We start from the raw sequence: 22,454 nt of genomic DNA, 5'->3' as shown, positions 1-22,454 counted from the left end.
TAAGATTAAAATGAGAATTGTATTTGCATACTCTTTTATCTGTAATAAAGCTTAACAAAAAGAGAGCTTGTTCTTGCAGGCAGACAGCTTGGGTTTGCATTGCTGGCCTATGCAAAATCTAAGTACAAACACCCCTGAACCATTCTTCCCTTTTCCATCTTGTTTTCTAGGATGTGACCCTTGATTTGGTGGAGCTGACATTCAAGGATCAGTATATTGGGCGTGGGGATATGTGGCGGCTAAAGAAGAGCTTGGTGAGTTCATTGCTTCTAATGGTCCTTATTTGTTCTTGCTATTGGACTGTAGGGAGTTTAACCTGGGGATCTGATCCTACAGCTCTCTGCAGGGAGCCTTAATTAACTTTCGAGAAACAGATTTTGATTTTAGTATGCGTTATCTCAAAAGTGTATGTGGGTTCATGTTGCACCTGGGCAGCTTTTATTTAGGATTTGAAATGTTAGAAAGAGAGGAGACTAAGTGGTACATGTAGATGGTATAAGAATGGGAGAAGGAGCCATGCTCGGTGATGCTTGGAGACCTGCTTCCAGGGACCTCTGGTTTCTGGGCCTTCCACAAAAATGGTTAGTTTTTCCCAAGCCTAGCCATGAAAATAGAAAATTTCTTTATCTGAAGTGCTCTGGCTCAGGCCAGGACAGAAATTCTATCTCCTGCAAAGTCTCACTTCCTTGGGTGTTAATTGTTCTCTTTTTTCCTTGAAACTGAATATTCCGTAGGTTGGTACGTGTGCTTATGTCACTCAGAAAGTGGAATTTGCAGGTATTCGGTAAGTATCCAACCACAACCTCTTTTTTGATGTATTGTTAAGAAGTTCTTAAGAGCCCCATGTTCCAGAGTGGTAAGCTGCAGTACTGCAGTCCAAGCTCTGCTCACGACCTGAGTTCGATCCCAGCAGAAGTCGGTTTCAGGTAGCCAGCTCAAGGTTGACTCAGCCTTCCATCCTTCCGAGGTCGGTAAAATGAGTACCCAGCTTGCTGGGGGTAAAGGGAAACTGGGGAAGGCACTGGCAAACCACCCCGTAAACAAAGTCTGCCTAGTAAACGTCGGGATGTGACATCACCCCATGGGTCAGGAATGACCCGGTGCTTGCACAGGGGACCTTTACCTTTTAAGAAGTTCTTAGGTAAAAATCTGGCTACGCAATTATTTATATGGTTGCCTTCATAGTAATAATATGTGACTAGTTAGCTGTCCAAAGCTGTCCTTCTGCTGAACGGATGGATGAGACCTTTCCTTTGAAGTGTAATGTAATGGAGAGCCTGAGATCATAACCCAGGGCCTACTGAGAGGGTCCACTGGCAGCCCTGGGTGGAGCAAGATCTGTGGAGTGTTTTGTTGGGTCTGGGACTCCACAGCTCGTACAGAATTACATTTGCAATTACCCTGAACCAAAAGAGCCACACTTAACTTCCATCCCTGGTGTGAGACCTGGACCACAAGGAGGCTCGCAGCTTCCAGTGGTAGCCATTTCAAGGTGGGAATCAACTACCAGCCAAAAGTCCCCATCAGGCAAGGGCCTTGTCCACTTTCCTGAAACATGGGGCAGGTGCAACATAGAGGAACAGTGCTGAGAACAGCCACAGGTGGCATGTCAGAGAGCCATAGAGTGAGTATCACTGGTCTAGGGCCATAGAGGAGGTATAATTGACCAGTCTGAATTGCCTGGGTTAAGCACACCAGTTTGTAGAAGCTACTTTGCCTGATACTGTAATTTGGTGTCAAAATGAAAATGCTAAAGAAGCAAGAACAGTTGTCAAGGCAAGCTGCTGTTTCAATGTTATACCATTATAATACCAATGTAAAATGGCTCAGAGGATTTTTAAAAATTACCCTAGACTTTAACATTAATAAAATTGAGAATAGGTTTGTTTGTTTTTGCACACCTGAAGCAAACCAGTGGTCTATATAATACACATATGACTTTGCCATTAATTTATTAATTTATTAGATATTTATCTTGACTTTGGCCGTAAGATCTCTCCAGTAGCTTTCATTTTAAAATTTAAAAATATAGTATAATTGGTGCATTGAATAACTGGGGTTTTAAAAAAAGAAAAATGATGGTTCACTACAAAAAATGGTAACTATATTTAGGATTGGTTTTCAAAGAAGTGTTTGGGAGAGGGCTTGAGGTGTACTAAACAACATTTTTTTTCCTTAGAAGATACCTTGGGCACGTATCAGATCCATTTACATTGTCCAAGCCACCCACCAGAACTCTAGTTTATTATTTTCCTTGATGTGCTTCCTAGGGCTCAGGCAGGCGAACTGTGGGTTAAAAGTGAGAAGGTCACATGTGGCTACATCAGCGAGGACACCAGGGTAAAGAAAAGAACAACTTTCTCATATTTTCAAATACTGATTTTTGGACTCTGAATTGTTATCTATCAAGAGCTACAGCAGGGAACTCTCTTCATGTCCACTCCCTTGCTATAAAACATTTGCATATGGAAGTGATGGTGGTATGTTGTGGGACATCCTTTCTGTGCCTTGCCCTGCCTCCTAAGCTCCTAAGGGTGCCAGGCTGTGTCCTGGTATCCCTACTGCCCAGTCCTGGGTGGTTTTGTCAGGCCACTTTCCCTCCAAGTAGCCTACTTCAGAGGGTTGCCTGTTGCTATCTAATGACAATGTATTATGCTCATGCAGACACCTGGCAGGCTTAATTTCAAGCCATTTCTTTATTTGCTCCCTTTCTCGACTGTATTAAGTATATGCAGTCATTGTTCATGTAAGTAATGCTGCAGTTGTGTCAGACACAGATCCTGTGCAGTTGAAGGCAAGGGGAGTGGGGAGGAAGGGTGGTCTGTAGTTAACAAGAATAAAAGCACTGAGAGTAGAGAATAGCAATCCTGATCAGAAAGCTTTTAGAGGGTTCAGGTTGTCCTGCCATGGCATACGGATGCAAGGAGGTACCTGGCCTCCCTGCCAGAGCTGTGCAGTAGCATGAAGGATGAATAGCTGTCTGACACTCTTCTCATCACCAGTTTAAAAGCTGACAGGTTGTTATCTTGGCATGGACAGGTAGTGTTGGGTGGATTCATTGCTAGCACACAGTAATCAAAATGAGCTGGAGTATCCTTCTAAGACTCCCTTTCCCATGTGAACAAGTATGACTGATTCAGAATAACAATCCTGAATCAACTAATGAAATGCTAACTAATGTTAGGCTCTGACCCTACCAGTTGCTGCCTTCCAGCTTGCAATGGTGTGTGTGTGGGTTTTTTTTTGTTTGTTTGTTTTTTGCAGGTGGTATTCCGTTCAACCTCTGCCATGGTTTACATCTTAATCCAGATGAGCTCTGAAATGTGGGATTTTGATATCTACGGTACGAATAAGAGAACAGCTGCCCATGATTGCTCTTTTTTTTAGCATCGTCTTGCATGATTGCTAAAACAACCCAACTGAGTGTTCTGCCTTTCCATAATCTAGAGCCATGATAGTCTGCAGCTTGTGGAGGGCCAGATTTACAGTTACCATCAACCAAAAGAGGCACATTTATTTCCATTCCAAGCATGAGGCCTGCGCCCCAAGGAGGCATGCATCATACCCATTCCTCTAATGGTTGCTTTTGCCTGGTGTGAACCTCCACAATCCCCACTGGGCAAGGGTCTTGGCTGCTTTCCTGAAAAATGGGGCAGGTGGGGAACCGTGCTCAGAAAAGCCACAGGTGACATGTTGAAGAGCCACGTGTGGCTCCCAAGCCACTGAGGATCACTGATGGAGAGGAAGGGGCACATGGGGAAGGTTTTTTAAACGAATAATGGGGGGGTTATTAACTGCTTAAACTGATCTTAAGAAAGGTAGTGTAGAACTAAAAATAATATTGCTTGTACGTAAGCGTACCTGTGAGGTGGGAAATCCTTTAATACACTTCAGGCTTCATTTACCTGTTTTTAGGAAGATGGTTGACTGACACCATCATGACCCAGTTCTGCTACCCACTGACAACTTTCTGGGCTCACACTTCCTTTGGGTTTAAACTCTGCTGATCTTGCCTGTTGGCAGACAGCATAAACACTATCCTGCTGAGCTGTGGGCCCTCCCCTGTGGAACAAACCTGGAAGATTGGCCACAAGTTGGCTTCCTGCCACGGAAATCCCATTTTGTCCCTCTTTGCCCCTCCTTCCTTTGCAGGGGACCTCTACTTTGAAAAAGCAGTGAATGGCTTCCTTGCTGATCTCTTCACCAAGTGGAAGGTAATTTTGTGCAGGTGTCCATACAGCAGAATGCTATTTCTTAGAATGGATATCTTGTGTGATGTTTTGCATAGAGCATGGCTTCTCAATGAACCTTCCTACACACACCACTCTTCCGAACAGCTGATTGAGTCTTCTCAAGTATACATAATACAGGAGGTTCCTTAGCCCAGGACAGCAGGATCCAGAGAAAATACCTAGGAGATCTTTGGATGCTTTGATTCTGAGAAATGGGCTGCAGTCCAACAAACAAAAAAACAATGCTTGTCCTATTAAAATCTTTCTAGTTTAAATTAGATGAGTGTAGCCGCTCTAAAAAGAGTCTTTGGATATGAGTATGGATGAAATGAGTGTTCTAAGGATATGTTGGACCATTAAGATAGTAAAAGGGCATCTAGTCCCATCTTGGCAGTTACAGGATTCTGAGCAGTTCCTACTTCAGGGGGAGCTTGCTCATTTGTGGTTGTTGCTTGACAACTGCACTGTTACCCGCTCCTGCAACGATGATTGCAAATTTCTAAACGGGTCCCTTTAGCTGTCCCTTGAATATCAGTTTGATCTGCAGCAAATACCAGGTGATATTGTTGAACCTCATAAGAACATAAGAAAGGCCCTGCTGGATCAGACCAAGGCCCATCAAGTCCAGCAGTCTGTTCACACAGTGGCCAACCAGGTGCCTCTAGGAAGCCACTAACAAGACGAGTGCAGTAGCACCATCCTGCCTGTGTTCCACCGCAGCCAAAATAATAGGCCTGCTCCTCTGATACTAGAGAGAATAGGTATGCAGCATGACTAGTATCCATTCTAACTAACAGCCATGAATACCCCTCTCCTCCATGAATATGTCCATTCCCCTCTTAAAGCCCTCCAAGCTGGCAGCCATCACCACATCCTGGGGCAGGGAGTTCCACAATTTAACTATGCGTTGTGTGAAAAAATACTTCCTTTTATCTGTTTTGAATCTCTCATCCTCCAGCTTTAGCAGATGACCCCGTGTTCTAGTATTATGGGAGAGGGAGAAAAGCTTCTCCCTGTCCACTCTCTCCAAACCATGCATAATTTTATAGACCTCTATCATGTCTCCCCTCAGCTGCCTTCTTTCCAAGCTAAACATCCCTAACCTCATGCCATGAAAAGCTTCAACTGCCCATTTAGACACATTAAGCCTCCGTTAAAGGGACAGGACGTTTCCCTCCAACGCTGTAAGGGCTGCCCACAGCTACGTAAATATTGTAAGGTTTTTCTGTGGGTATGATGCATTTATGTTCTGCACTCACAAGAGTTAATCCCCCCTTTTTCTCCATGAAGTCAGGTGAGGGTATCCCAGAATTTAGCTTTCGAGAAGAGAAATAATTCATATCACTTTGGCCAGCATTGCCCTGTTGAAATTGGAAAAAGCCTTCTCTGGTAATGTTCTAATTAATAAAGTATTGCAAAGTAGTCATTACCCTCCATTACAGCTGAGTATATGCTCTTGTTTCCTCTGTACTTTCAAATTCTCATTGAAAACAAAAAGTGCATTAAATGGAAACAACAAGACGCGTGAATGGAATGTAGTGTGTGTGTGCGCGCACACTTGATGTATGTGAAGATTGGCATAGTGCTGTACAATATTCTCTGCCTCATCAGCTTTCATTCCTGTTGGGCAGGAGAAGAACTGCAGCCACGAAGTGACAGTAGTTCTCTTTTCTAGAACATTCTATGATGCCAAGTCCATACGTAAGTAGTCAGAAATCAAATGTTGCTCTTGCTTGTAAGCTGTCCCCTTCCCATCTGGGATATTTTGCTTAATTTTTATCTACCGTGATGGGTGTTTCATGGGCCCAATGCTGTCCCATCTCTTGCTCTCATTCTGTATCACTTGGAAAAGATGTTTCTCTTTTGAATTTCATGCAGTTTAATCAGTAGTAGATGATAGAGGAAACACAAGAAATTAGTCCCTGTAGCATTGTTCTTCCAGTCAACACATGATACCAAACTTCCACAGAGAAGCCTTCCCTTCAGGCACCCAGTTGACAGGCATACCAGTCTTTTCTCCCTGCTCCTCCTTTTATTACAGCATACCAAGTGAAATTAAAAAATTCCCCAACCCCTTGCATTTAATAGTGCAAGCTCCAGAAAGAGAGCACTGGAATGAAGAAAGATGGCCAAGCAGTTGAAGAAGTGATTCTGTCTGCTGTGTTAGTGCAAGGATTGGTGCTTGTCAGCAAGACCCCCAAATCCCTGCCTGCTAAAAAATTAAGGGACCATAGGGAAATTGTGACCTTGAAAAGGGGGGTTTCCTCATCTTTGGCTGTACAGGGAAGTTTGCATGCTCTGAAAGTCCCACAGGAGCTCTTTTAAGACTTGACTCTGTTCATTTTAGATGACTTTCCAGAGGCACAGCGATCCTCGATTCGGGAGGATCATGAAGGAAGATTCTATGAAGACTTTTACAAGTAGGTTTTCCATGTGTTTCTTCCATAATCCCTGGGATCATGCCTCCCACCCCATGCTTATATAAACATGGATCTAGGAAACTGCAGAGAACCTAGTTATTAGGAAATTATAAGAATGTAAGATTATTTTAAATGACAATTTTTCTAGTCCTCAGGACCGTGGATTAAAACCTCCTAATGGTAACTCTTAAACCTAATCTAAATATAAACGAGGTGTTACGGTAGGAAGGGGGAAATGGTGCCTTTCCTTAGACCAAGGGTTCCCTGGAAAGTACCCTGGTAACCAACTGCCACCACTCAGGACCTTCTGAGAACCTCTAGACTGACCCGCTAAGAAGGTAGTCTTCCAGCGCAGTTCTATTCTAGAGTGATAAAGTAATTTATAACCAACCGGGTAGCACTTGTGTAATCCAGCACATGAACAAGAGATTAAGAGAAATATCCCAGAGAAGCAGATTGTACTGAAAGATCTACCTCTATCCCTTTTGGTTTCTGTAACTTCAGTAGAAATGCTGGCATGTCATCAATATCTGTTTAATAAACACCAGGGCTAGGAAATTGCTTCTGTCTAAAAACATGAGAGGCTCATGATTCTAGAAAAGGCATCTGGTTCTTCTGTCTTATTGCCAGATTCTAAATTAACATTTTGAAGTCTCGACAGTTGGCTTGCTTTTTAAATGCCTTACCTGTGGAGCAGTGTTTGCTCAAATCATTGCTGCCTCTTACAGAATTCTGTGCTAGCTGTAGCCTGCCTGACCTTCCTCCTCGTCCTTTTCTCCGTAAAGGTCTATGCCGGTTTCATTTCTGTGTTACCCAGTTACGCCATTCTTTACAGGGTGGTGGTCCAGAACGAAAGACGAGAGGAATGGACGTCGTTGCTCGTGACCATTAAAAAGCTCTTCATCCAGTACCCTGTTCTGGTGCGACTAGAGCAGGCAGGTGGGATTGCTTTATAATTATTTTAAAAATGTAAAAGTGTAATTAAATCAGGCATTACTTCGCTCTGGTTCAGCTCTCTTTTTGCTCTCAACCACAAGCCTTTCGAACAGGTTTTTTTTCCTGAGCCGCTCCAGTAAAGAGGCTTGTTGGGCAGAGCAAAGTGGTCTGAATGGTCAGATTAGTCCACAAGAGGGCTCAAAGGTTCCTGGAAGCAGCATAAAACTTGCAGAAAGGAGATGGCTGCCCATCTGCCATCAGCCCTGCTGAATCAACTTGAGGATTTTATACCACTTGCCATCTGGAAGGAAACCAGTCTTCTCACTTTTTTGTTTTGTTTTTTGAAAGGCCTTACAAAGCAGAATCATTGGTCCCCCCCTTACTGGGTGAGATCTGTGTCTGAAAACAGGCCAGAATGGATCTCCTCCTCGTTTGTGTGTGTACGTTGTTGGGAACGATGGAATGCCGGTGGAGTTAGTGAGCCCTTGTGCAGTTACTGTCTCTGCCTGATGAGGACGCTCCCACAGCTCAAGCTCTCTTGTGACTTATTAAAATTTGTTTTAATGTCATGGAGTATGTATGATCTCTTGTTGAAGTGTTTATGCTAAGAGAATACATTTGCCTTTGAACATTATAGCCAAAAGATTTATCTCTTTCTTTGTAATTCACATCCAGAGGGCTTTCCTCCAGGTTACAACTCCACCTCTGCTCAAGGAAATTATTTGGAGGCCATAAATATCTCTTTCAATGGTAAGTATGGGGCAGACTGAACCACAGCAGCATAGGAAGCTGCTCCCCCTTTGTGGCACTCTTACAGCAGTTGCTTTTCCACTCAAATGTTACCTGATATTACGAGACTGGTTAGACGAGAGAGAACTGTCATACCTCCAATTTATGAGAGCTTTTAATGGATTTCAAACATTTCTACCTTTAGGAAACTTTTTTTTTGTATTGATTGGTCGTCTGAGGAACCCCATAAATCTGTTTTTGTTATAACATTTTCCTGTTGCTCAGGGTTTCCCCCTCCTCCATTTTATCCTCATAACAACCCTGTTGGGTAGGTTAGCCTTAGAGATAATTACTGGTCCAAGATCACCCAGGGAGCCTTATGGCAATGTGGTGATTTGAACCTAGAATTAATCTTGTACTGACCAATACACTGGCTGCACCACACTTGCCATGGAAACCCTCTGTGTTGCACACAGAATTGGGAGTCATGTTCTGATGTGTGCACTTCATGGCTGTGGGGTCCTGCCAGGCCTGTTATCCCTTGTGGGTTTAGGTAGGTAACTGCACATCACCCTGGAAAGCCGAGTGGTGGTGCAGGTGTCTTTTGGGAAGCCTGACCACCGTTACTGATTTCATCTTCAAGGAACTTCGGAGGAACCCCTGGGTTATCCAGAATACAGTTTGAACATTAAGGAGATGTTTCCAGGAGCCCCCTACAGTGAACCAATTAGCTGTCTCTCTTAAATTCTAAGCATGCTTCTGCCATGCCAGTTGTTATCTCTCAGTCCTACATCCCGCACACTTTGTTTGAGAGTGGAAAAGTGCATGCCTCTTCGACTGCTGAGATGACGATTGTGTTTACATGTAATGGGTGTCAGAGGAAGAAAAGAACTCCAAAAATAACAGCATGATATAAAAGAGTATGAGACATTACCACTATGATCCAATTAGCAGACATTGCACATGTAGAGGGCAGATAAGAATCTGGAAAAGCTGCCAGTAATACAGATCCTTTTATACTGTTGTTAATATTTTATTAAGCAGACAAATAATTGTAGCAGGGCTAAATAGGGAAAACAATCAACCATAAAAACAGGGTAATTGATTTTTATTGAGAACAAGTATGAAAAAGGGTGCAGACTCTAAAAACACCGTACGTTCTTTTGATTCTGGGTATCTTTTTTAATAGTGTTTGACAAGCATTACATAAACCGAAATTTTGACCGAACCGGGCAGATGTCTGTGGTCATCACACCTGGAGTGGCAGTCTTTGAAGTGGACCGGCTTCTCATGATCTTGACCAAACAGCGCATGATAGACAATGGTAAAATGGTTTTGCAACAATCTGTGTAAACAGAACCTACGTCCAGTTCACACGTGTGAGTCTTGGCTTGTTCTCTTCATGTAATCTCTCCCATTGTGCTGGATTGGGATACAGGCAGCAGCCGCTTCTGCAGAAGTTGCAGTGTCAAGTTTATTAATACGGTCGACTGACCAATCACGTGCCAACACATCAAAATTTTCATACACAATAGTTTTGCACTGCAGAATCACAGACTGCCCGTACATATAAAGTTGTAAGGTCAATAAAAGCAACCCCTGGTTAAAATTATCACATTGAAATTGATAAAATTGTAAAATATTCTAACAATCAATTTCTAATATAGCTCTGCATATCTTAATAGCAACAGTGCAGAACTTGGCAGTTTGGAGCGTAAGCTGAGGGTCTTCTTTTAATAGGAGCTTCTTTGCCAAAAGCTCAACTGACTCATCAGGGAATTTATCAAGTAGGGGGGAAATAAGCTTTGATCTAACTTTGTGGTAGAATGGGCAACATATCAGTGCATGTTCGATGGCTTCAATGTCCCCTGTTCCACACGGACATAACCTCTCTGATCTACGGATCTTCTTATATTTCCCTTCTAAGACAACTGATGGTAGGGTCTGGCATCTGGCAAGGGTAAAGGCCTTCCTATAATTAATAGACTCAAGATGATAAAAATAAGCTGCAGGTGAGAGGTAGCAGTGATTTCCCCAACCACCAAAAGTAAGGAAGTCAAGATTTCTCCAAGATCCTGTGCGTGAAAGGAATTTGATAGAGAACACGTGGAGCATGACTGCATGTGACATCCCAATAAAGTGTTAGAAATCATAAGCACAAAGACACGTCCATGTGGAGGACTCTTTTTCTCAGACATAACTCTTCCTAAATGCCAAGAAAGCAAGGTTCAAATTGGCTTCTAATGGAAATTAAGCCTATATTTCCTGCTGTACAACTTTACTATTTTTCCTTACAAATTCTCTCCTGCAGTAATAGTGCTTATGTGGTTCAACAAGCTAGAGAGAATACTGGATGTGCTGCTTAGTTCTGCACATTAAAATACCTTTATTCTGTGGGTTTCTGGATCAGAATTAGCAACTGGAATTAACGGCTAACAGCATGTGGCTAATACTTCCTTTCCTCCCCCCACGGGGTGGGGGGGTGTTGCTTGTTTTTGTAGGAATTGGGGTAGATCTGGTATGTATGGGAGAGCAGCCACTCCATGCTGTGCCACTCTTTAAGGTAAGGTACATTTTTCTGTTCCCAACTCCCCATCCTCACATCTACCTTGCTTAAATACTTACCAGCCCAGACGTAGTGTAGTGCTCTGCATTTTTGGTGCCTCCTTTCCCCAATCCAATTTCTGCACCAGAATGAATCATGCAAATGAAAGGAATGTCACATATTTGTGTAATTCTACTTTCGCACTGCAGCTTTTTCAAATAGCTTTCAGTGAAGCTCAAATAGCTGTCAGCTTTTTCAGATAGTGTTTCAGTGAAGGGGGGGTAGCAGTAGGGAGCAAAAGGCAAGGAGGGCACGGAGAAGGAAGTACATCAGCATTTGGCCCAGGAAGTAGCTTTGGGATAGTGGGAGTCACTTGAACATCCATGTTTTCTTCTACATAACAGCTGTGAGACTTGCTTGTTGGCTCATCTGCTTCTGAGCTGTATCCTCAGGTTTGGAGATGGGCAACTTACTTTTTCCTAAATGAAGTTTGAGAGTCTAAGGTTTATTAGTATTAATAATAATGCCTGGAATTCATATGCAACATTCTGAGTGTTCAATTTCTGAGCCTTCAATTTGCAAGATCTGAGCAAGGCTGTCAAAGATAGGACATTTTGGAGGATAGGACATTTTGGAGGACTTTCATTCATAGGGTCGCCATGAGTCGGAAGCGACTTGACGGCACTTAACACACACACAATTCTTACAGCAGGCCTGTATTATTATTATTATTATATCTGTGTTTCAAAAGGGGGGTGTGTGTCCAAGGCTGCAATGAGTGTGACATGTCAATTCACTGCCGAAATGAAATCCATGATTCTTAGCTCAGTCTCTTAGCCACTACTCCTAGTTTTTGAGTTCGGTGCCGGGCACCAGGTTCCCCAACTGCGAGACATACCCGCAGATTCCCAAAACACAGCCTTGTTTACAGTTATCCCCTTTTCAATTTTTTTCTTAGCTGCACAATCGCTGCAGTCCTGGAGATTCTCGCTTGGGGGATGACTATAACATACCACACTGGATAAACCACAGGTACATATCTGAAGTGGGAGTAATTGCAGTTGAGGCTGTTGCGTTAAGTACTTTGTTTTGGAATTTGTTTTGCATGCATCCCTAAGCTTTGCTACTAAAGCACTAAATAAGGAAATAATAGTATTCCTCCCCCACAATTGGGGGGAGAACCCTAAATAATCATGTTCTTCTTGTGACATTCTCTGTGACATGTCATTTTGTTCTACTGCTGAAAATGTCTGCAAGCTTTTTATTTATGTATTTCTTTGTAATCCATGCAAGAAAAATGCCCAAAGTGACTCAGAAGAAGTTTTTTAAAATGTCTACTTATAAAAGATAAAAACCAGGATATAAACAATGAACAGCAACAGATAGTATAGCTGAGTATTAAAGCAACAGCAAAAAACAACACAGCATCTCAGACCATAAAAACATCATAGATAAAAACAATGGGGAAATAATATATAGCACCACAGTAAACAGAGGCAGTGTTTTTAAAAATTTAAAAACTCTCAGTGAGTTTGGAAAGATAAAAAATATTTTTATTTGCCACCCATAATTTAACAAGATTGGTACTAGGCAAAGCACCATTAGTTTTACCATTAGCCATTCAACTACAGCAGTGAGCCATTGGTTCAGAGACTATAGCGTCACCAAGTGATTTGGATAGAGAAATGTTGAGCTGGGTGACATGGGCATATTAATGGCACCCTATTCCAAAACCACAAATGATTTTTCCCAAGGGCATCACGTAGAGGCTGAATAGCATGGGGGACAAGTTATAAAAATACCAATTTCTATGTAAGAGAGTCTTCACCAATATGTCTATTTGATGCTAGGAAAAAATTAGTTGCCTTTGATTTCCCTGTGCCAATGAGAAGGACTCAGTTGGTGCCTGGTGCAGCAGCAGTTGGCGCTGTTGTGCTGGGGCTTGCCCTCTGGCCCATTGAGGTAAAATGCACCAGCATCCTAGCGGAGTTCATGTTAAACAAAACATGGGTTGGACCCTGCAAGGGACAGTCAAAAGATGGACTGTTCAGCTCTTTCCTCTTAATCATCTGCTAGGAGTGGTATCTTTTTATCTTTTTTTAGAAAGGATCTTCCTCAAAATCCTCCCTCTTCCAAATCCAGTCTGTGACCCTGTCTTTTAGGTAGATGCTGCTTTTCTAACCACCCATGGAAAGTCCCCCTTCTCTTAAAATTTACTGTCTTGCTGCTCTCCCTGGCCCCTTTTTTCAGTTTCTACACCTCCAAAAGCCAACTCCAGTGTAACAGCTTCACTCCACGGATCAAACTGGCAGCCAGGAAAGTAAGTTGACATCAAAATAGTATTTTCATTTACTCTTCCCTCCGTCCCATCCCCCACCTGTCCTTAGCCATGCGGTCACAGCAGCATTACTTCATACTTGGTATGAAGGATCCCAGAAAGATTAATTTTTATTCATTTGGGTAATGTATACAATTTGGGAGCTGCTTTATAAAAATACAGTCATCAAAACATCATCCAATGAAGAACATGCCGATTTGTAATGGCCCTAGTAGGCTGGGCTGTCAGATGAATTGTCAAAATCACTCATGCCAGTTCCCTCGCTGCCATCAGAGGCTGCCACTCACAATGGGATGATGCTTCCGTAGCACAATCTGACATTATTTTTTTGTGTTGGATTTCAGCCACAGAGTGAAAAAGTGAAAAGTAGCCGGGATTCTTGTGAGTAATCATCCCACAATTTTTTACTTTATTGGCCGGGGGGCAGGAACAAATGTGATATTATTTGGTGGTGGTGGAAAGTGCCGTCAAATACCTGCTGATCCTGTAGTGTTTTCAAGGCAAGAGATGGGCAGAGGTGGTTTGCCATTGCCTTCCTCTGCATAACAACCCTGGACTTCCTTAGTGGTCTCCCATCCAAGTACTAACCAGGGCCAACTCTGCTTTGCTTCCAAGAAGTGACAGGATCAGGTTAGCCTAGGCCATCTGATTTGGTGGCTTTACTGACAGAAAACAAGTTTCTGAAACAGGTCAATGCAGTAATTGTGGCAAAAAGCAACTAAACCAAAATGGGTGTGGATGGCGTTGCCGGGATGGCGTTGCAAGTTACCTGCCAAGTGGACAGAGTGTTTTCTGCTGATGGGTAGAAAAGACGTTTCTCCCACAGTGGCAAAGGCTGTCCTGCCCCAGCTTCTCTTCCCACCTGCTCTGCTGGTATGGCCAAGACTTTGCCCCTCCTAGTTCTTGTCCTGCCTTGCTCTGCCGTGACCTCTGCTGTCACTTCAAATGCTATCAGTAAGACTTCAGTCACTCGCTGCCATTCAAACAAAAGGATATAAAACTATCTATGGTTATATTGTCGAAGGCTTTCACGGTCAGAGTTCATTGGTTCTTGTAGGTTATCCGGGCTGTGTAACCGTGGTCTTGGAATTTTCTTTCCTGACGTTTCGCCAGCAACTGTGGCAGGCATCTTCAGAGTAGTAACAATGTTACTACTCTGAAGATGCCTGCCACAGTTGCTGGCGAAACGTCAGGAAAGAAAATTCCAAGACCACGGTTACACAGCCCGGATAACCTACAAGAACCAATATCTATGGTTATGACCAAACCGGGGAATGGCCACACGTCTCTGGTGGTCACCTTCTTTGATCACTGCATGCATTTGATAATTGTGTTCCCTCCCTAAAAGCCGAATACCACAGGCTCCAGCAACAAGCCATAGCTCAGCTGAAGAGTCATGCCATTAAAAGCAGAAAATTCTAGGCTAGGCAGATGAATGTAAACTCTTTAGATGTGCAACCAGCCTTTTTATCCATAAGCCTCCTGTCCTTGTGTCTAAGGTGAGTGCTGGAAACTTCTACTTTACTTTTAAGTCTTTGGGCTTGAGTCTGATTCTCAAAAGCTGCTCCAGTAATATGGCATTTTCTTCTAGCTTTGGGAACGCCTAAAGACACAGAGAATGCTCTCCCCATTCAAGTGGATTATGATGGTTACGATGCCCAGGTTTTCCGCCTCCCTGGCCCATCCAGAGCCCAGCGTTGTACCACCTTCAGGTAAACTTATTTGTGTAGGAAATAAGCCAGGTGTAGCGGCGCAGGTTTGTCCCCCATGGAATAGACATTAAGTAGCCTCTGCAAGGCAGTGAGTGATTTTATGGCAAGCTGTTCTTCGGGATAATCTTGTTTGCATGCTGCCACGTGCTGAAAGGAGCCAGGACTGTGGGGAAAGGGTGCAGAATGCAGTTTGGATGATGGGCAAAAAGGGCGGGTGGGATTTATGCGCCTTCAAGCTTTTCTTTGTAACTACGAGGGCTAGAAAGCTTAGTTTCAGGAAACTGCTGGGCATCTGTCTAACTTTCCAGATACCTAGGTACTGCATGTTGCAACCATCTCTGCCCTGATAACACTTAAAATAAGGTCAGCATTGGACACAAATTGCTGGATCGTGATCTTTATCGGATGTTGCAATCTGAACAAAGCATTCTAATATTCAAGAGGGTGGCTTGTGCTCTTGTTAACTCATCCACATGGGTTCATTCAAAATGCACTAGAGGTAAATGGATTATCACCAAAGTATAGCAGACTGCATTATTCATTCTTTTAACTATCAGCAAGTGGAGCTTTTTAATCTTGGGAATGGCATGGCTGGTAGAACAGACGTTTGGAGCCTTACGATGAAGGGAGATCTGGACTCTGGAAGCCATTTTGCAGGCCAGATTAGAAGAAGAGTTGGTTTTTATATGCAGACTTTCTCTACCAGTTAAGGAAAAATCAAACCAGCTTACAATCACCTTCCCTTCCCTGAGAGAGTGTGACTAGCCCAAGATCACCCATCTGGCTTCATGTGTAGGAGTGGGGAATCAAACCTGGTTCTCCAGACCAGAGTCCACCGCTCCAAACCACCACTCTTAACCACTACACCATTTGGCAAACCTAATCTGGCCTGCAAAATGGTACTAGTCAGCGGAGTGCCTTTGTCAGTGAAACTGGGCAGAGGAATGCAGCTATTTTTATTTCCATTTGAGAATGGGGTTCTTGGCACAAGGCCACTCGGTAAGCCTCTGTCTACTGCTCCTCCAGCAGATCTGTGCGAGAGAGGGAGAGCCGTACCCGGAAAAGCTCCAGCTCCTTCGATGTGTCGTCCAGCCCTTCCCTGCACAGCCGCCCCCTGCCCCCAGAAGAAGTGAGGAGCCAGGCTTCTGACGACGGCTCCCTGGGCAAAATCTCCAATATCCTGATGATCCCACGGCCTCACCTGCACCAGTACGAAGTCAGCAGCTCCTTGGGCTACACCAGCACCCGAGGTTAGACTGAGGTGGGGGACAGGGGCAGCAATAGCAGCAGTGCCTGTTGAGTTCCCAGGGAGCAATATGTGCACCTTGTAATTGCTTTTTTAAAAATATTTTTTTTACAATTAGGGTACAGAAAAAAAGATAGGGAAAGGAAAAGGGGGTGATAATAGAGACATTGTATCTATGTCCAAGTAACATTATAACAATGCATACAAGCATCCATCATCAACTCTTACCTTAGCCAACTCATTCTAACACTAATTGTTAATTCGTGTCTATTGTTGATCTATTATTGTTCTACTAAACCAGTGGTTCCCAACCTTTTTTTGACCAGGGACCACTAGGACTTTTTTGTTCGGTGCAGGGACCCCAAGGTTCAAAATAAAAATTCTGAGAATTTGAAAATAAACTTTAATCAGAACTGTTAGTTAAAAATTAAACTTAGAATAATATTTGAATATATATATTTTTATAATAGAGAACTTTTAATTGAAAATATTAATTTATTATGGGTTTATAACTTTGTTTCGCGGACCTTAATTTAGTTCTCGCGGACCCCTGGGGGTCCACGGACCCCTGGTTGGGAACCAGTGTACTAAACGTATGGTTGCCCTGCCCTGGATGGCCCAGGCTAGCCTGGTCTCGTCAGATCTCAGAAGCTAAGCAGGGTCAGCCCGGGTTAGTACTTGGATGGGAGACCTCCAGGGAATACCAAGGTTGTTGTGCAGAGGAAGGCACTGGCAAACCACCTCTGTTAGTCTCTTGCCATGAAAACCCCAAAAGGGGTCACCATAAGTCGGCTGCGACTTGACGGTACTTTACACACACACACAAACCTATGGTTATATCAAAGGATTAAAAATACGTATCTAATATTTCTTGGTCCTAGTCCACTTCCAATCATTATGCACATACTCTATATTGTATCACAAACTTCTACATATTCTATATTTCAGTTTAACATTTTGTCTCAGTGCCCTCTAAAAAAACCAATGAATTAAAACCGCTTGAATAGCTTTCATATAGAGGTTGCACCTCAACTTAAAATAATCTATCGATCTCTTTTTTACCAAAAGTCAATTTTGACATCAAAGCAAAATCAAATAGCTTATTAATCCATTCCGTCACTCCTGGAATCGTGTCCACTTTCCTGTAATTGCTAACAGGTGTTCTGCTCCTGCTGTATGACCTCAGTAAGCTGGATTGCTCTTCACCTGTTCTCTTTCCCCTTCTGCAGTCACCCACTTTGGCACTTCTCCTTCCTCACTTTCCTGCCCTTTGAAGGTTGCCTTAAAAACCACCCTCTGCAGATTGTATTTATCGCAGTCTTCTCAGTTTTTGCTCTGTCACAGTTTGTTATATGGCAGTGGTCGGCAAACTCATTAGTCAACAGAGCCAAATATCAACAGTACAACAATTGAGATTTCTTTTGAGAGCCAATAGATAAAGATGCTCCACCACCACCTAAAAAAAAGGCCTTCAAACTGAGAGAATGGGGCTTGCTGATCACATGGACATTTCGGCAAACAGCTCCAGGCCTGAATGCCCCGTCTGCACAAAGAGGGGGGGACGGAGGCGACGGCTGAGGCCTCCGGCCGTTACGCTACCCCATGAGCCCCTCCCTCTGCCGCGGACTGGGCGCAGCAGGGCGCACGAGTAGGCGGCGCCTGGGGAAGCGCCCTGAGCACATGGAAGGCGCTTCCTGCCGGGCAAATGCGCCCAGCGGCTTCACGGGAGGGAGGGGACGGGGGGCCGCAGCCGGGACAGCGCACGCAAGGGAAGCCCTGCCGCCTGCCTCCGCCACGCGGCGCTGCAGATCTGGCGCGGCTCGGGACGAGGCTGAGTTGATGGGCGAGTGCCGCCCTGGCCAGTCCGCCACGTAGCCAGACTGGAGAGGGGCTGTGGCTCAGTGGTAGAGCATCTGCTTGGCATGCAGAAGGTCCCAGGTTCAATCCCCGGGTTCTCCAGTTAAAGGGACCAGGCAGGCAGGTGATGTGAAAGACCTCCACCTGAGACCCAGGAGAGCCGCTGCCAGTCTGAGTAGTAGACAATACTGACTTTGATGGACCAGGAGTCTGATTCTGTAGAAGGCAGCTTCATGTGTTCATGTGACTACTCGGACTCTTCCCCCCCCCAATCCTAAACGGAAAGCCGTGGCCCGTCCCAGCAGCGAGGGAAAGCGCTCTCCACATGTTCAGGAGACTCTGGCTGCCGCCCGCCCGCTGGCAACACGATCCCCAGAGGGAGGGGTGGCTACGCGCACGCAGGTGGCTCCCCGTGCCCAAGGGACTCCCGGCGCGGTTGGAGGTGGTGCCCCTGTGTCCAGACCCTGCCCGCCTGCCCCGCTGTGGCCTACCTGCCTGCCTGTCACTTTCCCTTCCTCATGCCGCCTACCTGCCCGCCCACCTGTGATCCGGCTCCGGGTCAGAGCGTGGCGCCTCCCGCCCGTCCCTTGCAGTGGCTGCCGCCGGCGCCGCTCGGCCCCCGCTGCCATGGGCCGGCCGTGGCGGAGACCCTGAGCCACCCCTCTCCGCCCCGGGCCCCCCTCCCCCCCCGCACCCACTCGGGCTCTCCGCTGGGCCCCGATCCCCTCCTCCTGCTTGCCCGGCGGCGCCTCTCCAGCCCCTTTGCGCGCCCCTTTCTTCCTTCTGCGGGGCTCCCGGCTTCGCTCTCGCCGCCCCCTCCTTCGTGCGCTCGGAAGCCCTTGCCATCCGGCCGCGGTTGGGGGTCTTCGGGCAAGTCCAGCCGTCTAGCACTCAGGGGCCCACCCCCTCCCCGCCCGCTGGTCTCTCCGCTGTGCCTGGTGCGCCCTTCCCGGCGCCCCTCCCCGGCCACGAACTCCCCTTCCGCGCGCCCCGATCCCTCCCCAAGCCCAGGGCCGGTACTGCCATTAGGCAAACTAGGAAGGCCGGCCCTGCCGCCGGCCCCGCACTCCGCTGAAACGCCCGGGGAGCAGGCGAGAGGGCTCTGGAGCCTCCCACCACGTGCAGCCCGGGCGCGGGTGGGTCCCGGTGGTGGGAGGAGCCCAGGCGCGGTGAGAGGCACCCAGCCGGGCAGAGAGGCGAGAAGCTGCCCTGCGCCGGGGCAGGAGCAGAGTGGCTCGGGAGCCCGCACTCAAGGGGCCAAGGAGCCGCATGCGGCTCGGGAGCCACGGTTTGTCGACCACTGTTATATGGTATCCCCCACAGAGGCGTCCTGACGCCAGTCTACTCATTACCCCAGCTCTTCACAAATCTTTCCTTTATACCAGTGTCCTTGCCCTCTTTTTAGCACCTGCAAATAGCAGCTGTTATCCTACTTCCCTACCCTGCTTATTAAATTGTTTGAAGAGGTCAGCTTTGTAAGGGAGCCGTCAGCGCTCTGTTTATAGTCTCTCTCTAGCGATAATGTATAGCCTTTTGTGGTTCTTCCTTTTATAACCTTTTTGAGGACCTGGTGGAATTAGGGAATTGGGCCTCAGCCCAGGAAGACTTTTCAGCCTTAGTTTTTTGCGTGTTTTATTACTGTGACAAATGCCCTAGGGGTAGCCATGTACGTCTGCTGCATACAAAACAAGACCGACAGTGCAGTGCTAAGTGGAGTTATGCTCTTCTGAATCCACTGAAAGTCAGTGAGCTTTTACAGTTACAACTCCATTTAGGATTGCAGCAAAAGCTGTTGCACACCTTCAGAATTCATAGGTATGTTGCTAAAGAAGCGTTTGTGGACCAGTGCTCACTTTCGTCAGGTGCACGGAGTGTTTCAGTCATTGAACAAAAATGTACAGAAAGGTACAAACGGAAGAGCAGGGGAGTTGTTAGAAGGAGAGATCAGAAATCTTGTATTCCAAGGGTTTAGGTGCATTACATAACATGACAGATGAAAACAAGATCCAGACAAAAAGATCTAGTACAACGGGATGTGAAACTCTTCAGACTGTTGATCAGTTGGAAGAGTCAGGTGGAGTTCTGAAACCTGGGGGGAGGGGCACTTACTTTCTGAGTTAGTCACCCAGTGTCCCTGTGGATCCCAAACCTAATAGTGTTGATTATGTATGTGAATCCCAATTCAACAGCTTTTCATACTTGTCAACTTTTCAAACTTGTCTTCTGAAGTATTGCAACACTTAATATAGTACTAAAATGTCCAGGGAGGTTGAAATACCTCCCCCATTGGTTTCTCAATGTGTTATAGTGTATACAATTCTGCCCTCTTCACAGCCCATGAAACTTTATGCCACAACAAATCTGTGAGTCTTTATGGTACACAAGACTCTTTATTGTGTTACTACTGATGTCCTTACAGGGTTGTTCAGAGGGCAACGCACACAAAAGACTATGAAGTACTTAAATACACATTATAAAATTATCATTAGTGGCTGTTGTAGTTGCTATCGTTTGCTTGTGGACTCCCCTGAACTATGTTTAGAGGGTTGGTTTTATTTGATCGACTGCTTGATGGTATGCCAATAAATTTATTTAAATTTGAAATTGTATGTCTAGCCCCAGTACTCTGTGCTAGGCAGGCCATTCATTTGTATCCTCTGTATGGACAAAGATGTGATGCTGGAGGCAGAAAATTCCTCTGGCAGTTTCTCTGCCATTGGTTAATGTGTGGCAAGACCTTGGCTCTAAGGAATCAAATCAAAGGAATGTTGTAACTGTTATTTTTATGTTTTCGTATGTGTACTTAGCTTTGGTTTTAACTGTTTTAATAATGAGTTTTTGCTTGGTTTTAATGGTTTTTTAAAGATGTGTTTTAAAAGTATGTTTCTAATCTGTTAGCCTCTTTGTTGGCCATGGTGAGAGCAGAAAGGTATATAAGTTTTGTAAATAAATATATAAAGCGCTCACTACTGCCTGAGACAATTCTCCGCCTTCATCCCATGATATGGCTGCATCTGTGTGTACTTGAGAGATCTTCTGTTAATGCACGGCTTTGTATTACAGATGCCCTAGAGAATATGCTGGAGGCTCAGCAGCGTGACTCTAGTGCACCTGGAAGGTTCCATGTTGGCAGTGCTGAATCCATGTTGCACATCCGTCCTGGTGGATATGCACCACAGCGGGCGCTAATAAATCCTTTTGCCCCATCTCGGATGCCCATGAAGCTCACATCCAATCGAAGGCGCTGGATGCATACTTTTCCCATGGGTAAGATCTTGAGATGACTCAAGACTTTAAAGAGTGGGCTAAACACAGTCTATCATGGCCATAATTTCGCCAAACATTCCCCCCAAACAACATTTTTGTATGCTACAGAAATGCTGGAAAAGAATTTTGAGATGGGATTGAGAAGCAGCCATGCTTAGTTTGTGCTAGAAGAAAGTAATGTAAGGAATTGGCAAGGTGCCTCCAAGTAATTTGAGTATAAGGGTGCAAATGAAGAATTTTTAGCTGATGAAGTGAGGAAAAAATGCCAGAAAGGGGGATAATACAAGATTTTGGCCAGAATTGTGGTGGAAAAACTTAAACCCCTGAATTCATGCTTTCATGTGAAATGCCCAGCATTGCCATGCTAGACAAAAGCAACAGGAGGTAGATATGGGGTAGCTGTGCAAACCATGGCTCCTCCTGCATGCTTTTAGTAGCAGGTCATGCTAAATGGCCAGTTTGGAAGCTCTTCTACAATGTGGAGATTTGCATGGGAGGGTCTTCTCAATTAGTGGGGAAGCAACATGAGAAAGCAGGAGGGAAGAGCAAAGGATGACGAAAATTTGTGATTGGGCAGGTCCCTCTGGAGAAGCCATCCAGATTCATCACCAGACTCGTCAGAACATGGTGGAGATGCAGGGCAGCGGGCAGAGAGATTGGACGCACTCCTCAGCCGAGCTGTTGGAGCTAGCCTATCACGAGGCAGCTGGAAGGTGAAGCTACCCAAAAGGAATGAGCAGGAAATTTTCCTAATTTCACCAAAAAACAAAACTGCCCTCACTGAAGCCCCTGTGCAGATCCTTCTCCCACACACTCAGTCTATCCAGCCTCCAGGATTTTTCCACTAGTCACTTCTTGTTTGTTTGATAGGTTTCAGTTTTTGACACTCTAATACTTGGCACTTAGTGAAGTGCTTGTTATTACCTTGTGATCTTTTCAGGGCCATTAAAAGAGTGATCTATTTGTATATTTTATTTTTGTCTTTCCTCCCAAGGAGCAGGTACACGGTTCTCCCTTCCCTCATTTTACCCTCACAACAACTCTTTGAGTAGGTTAGGCTGAGTGAAAATGACTGACCAAGCATCATGACTGATCTTGAATGTCATGGCTAAGAACCTAGGTCTCCTACATTGTCATCTGACACTGGAACCTCTGAGCCATATTTTGGATCC

The 22,454-nt window shown here is 45.1% G+C and overlaps 1 protein-coding gene across 9 annotated transcripts in view; it reads left to right on the top strand.

The window, feature by feature from the left end:
* Positions 1 to 22,454, top strand: part of DEPDC5 (DEP domain containing 5, GATOR1 subcomplex subunit) — a 70,234-nt gene that overhangs the window by 5,346 nt on the left and 42,434 nt on the right. For 4 of the 9 annotated variants that reach the window (XM_056859158.1, XM_056859156.1, XM_056859157.1 and 1 more), the window contains exons 5-22: positions 171 to 254; positions 735 to 784; positions 2,271 to 2,340; positions 3,265 to 3,343; positions 4,153 to 4,214; positions 5,864 to 5,933; positions 6,580 to 6,652; positions 7,488 to 7,591; positions 8,264 to 8,338; positions 9,507 to 9,641; positions 10,819 to 10,880; positions 11,821 to 11,894; positions 13,113 to 13,182; positions 13,545 to 13,581; positions 14,792 to 14,912; positions 15,942 to 16,162; positions 21,079 to 21,282; positions 21,860 to 21,995. In XM_056859158.1, the coding sequence (XP_056715136.1) occupies positions 171 to 254; positions 735 to 784; positions 2,271 to 2,340; positions 3,265 to 3,343; positions 4,153 to 4,214; positions 5,864 to 5,933; positions 6,580 to 6,652; positions 7,488 to 7,591; positions 8,264 to 8,338; positions 9,507 to 9,641; positions 10,819 to 10,880; positions 11,821 to 11,894; positions 13,113 to 13,182; positions 13,545 to 13,581; positions 14,792 to 14,912; positions 15,942 to 16,162; positions 21,079 to 21,282; positions 21,860 to 21,995 (1,727 nt within the window). Of the gene's footprint in view, positions 1 to 170; positions 255 to 734; positions 785 to 2,270; positions 2,341 to 3,264; positions 3,344 to 4,152; positions 4,215 to 5,863; positions 5,934 to 6,579; positions 6,653 to 7,487; positions 7,592 to 8,263; positions 8,339 to 9,506; positions 9,642 to 10,818; positions 10,881 to 11,820; positions 11,895 to 13,112; positions 13,183 to 13,544; positions 13,582 to 14,791; positions 14,913 to 15,938; positions 16,163 to 21,078; positions 21,283 to 21,859; positions 21,996 to 22,454 lie in introns of all 9 variants that reach the window. The other 5 variants (XM_056859155.1, XM_056859151.1, XM_056859152.1 and 2 more) reach the window with 2 other exon arrangements.

The sequence above is a fragment of the Euleptes europaea genome, chromosome 13 (assembly GCF_029931775.1).
Source record: "Euleptes europaea isolate rEulEur1 chromosome 13, rEulEur1.hap1, whole genome shotgun sequence".
Classification (NCBI taxonomy): domain Eukaryota; kingdom Metazoa; phylum Chordata; class Lepidosauria; order Squamata; family Sphaerodactylidae; genus Euleptes; species Euleptes europaea.
The sequence above is the reverse complement of the archived record's forward strand: the minus strand, read 5'-3'. Positions and strand labels throughout refer to the sequence as shown.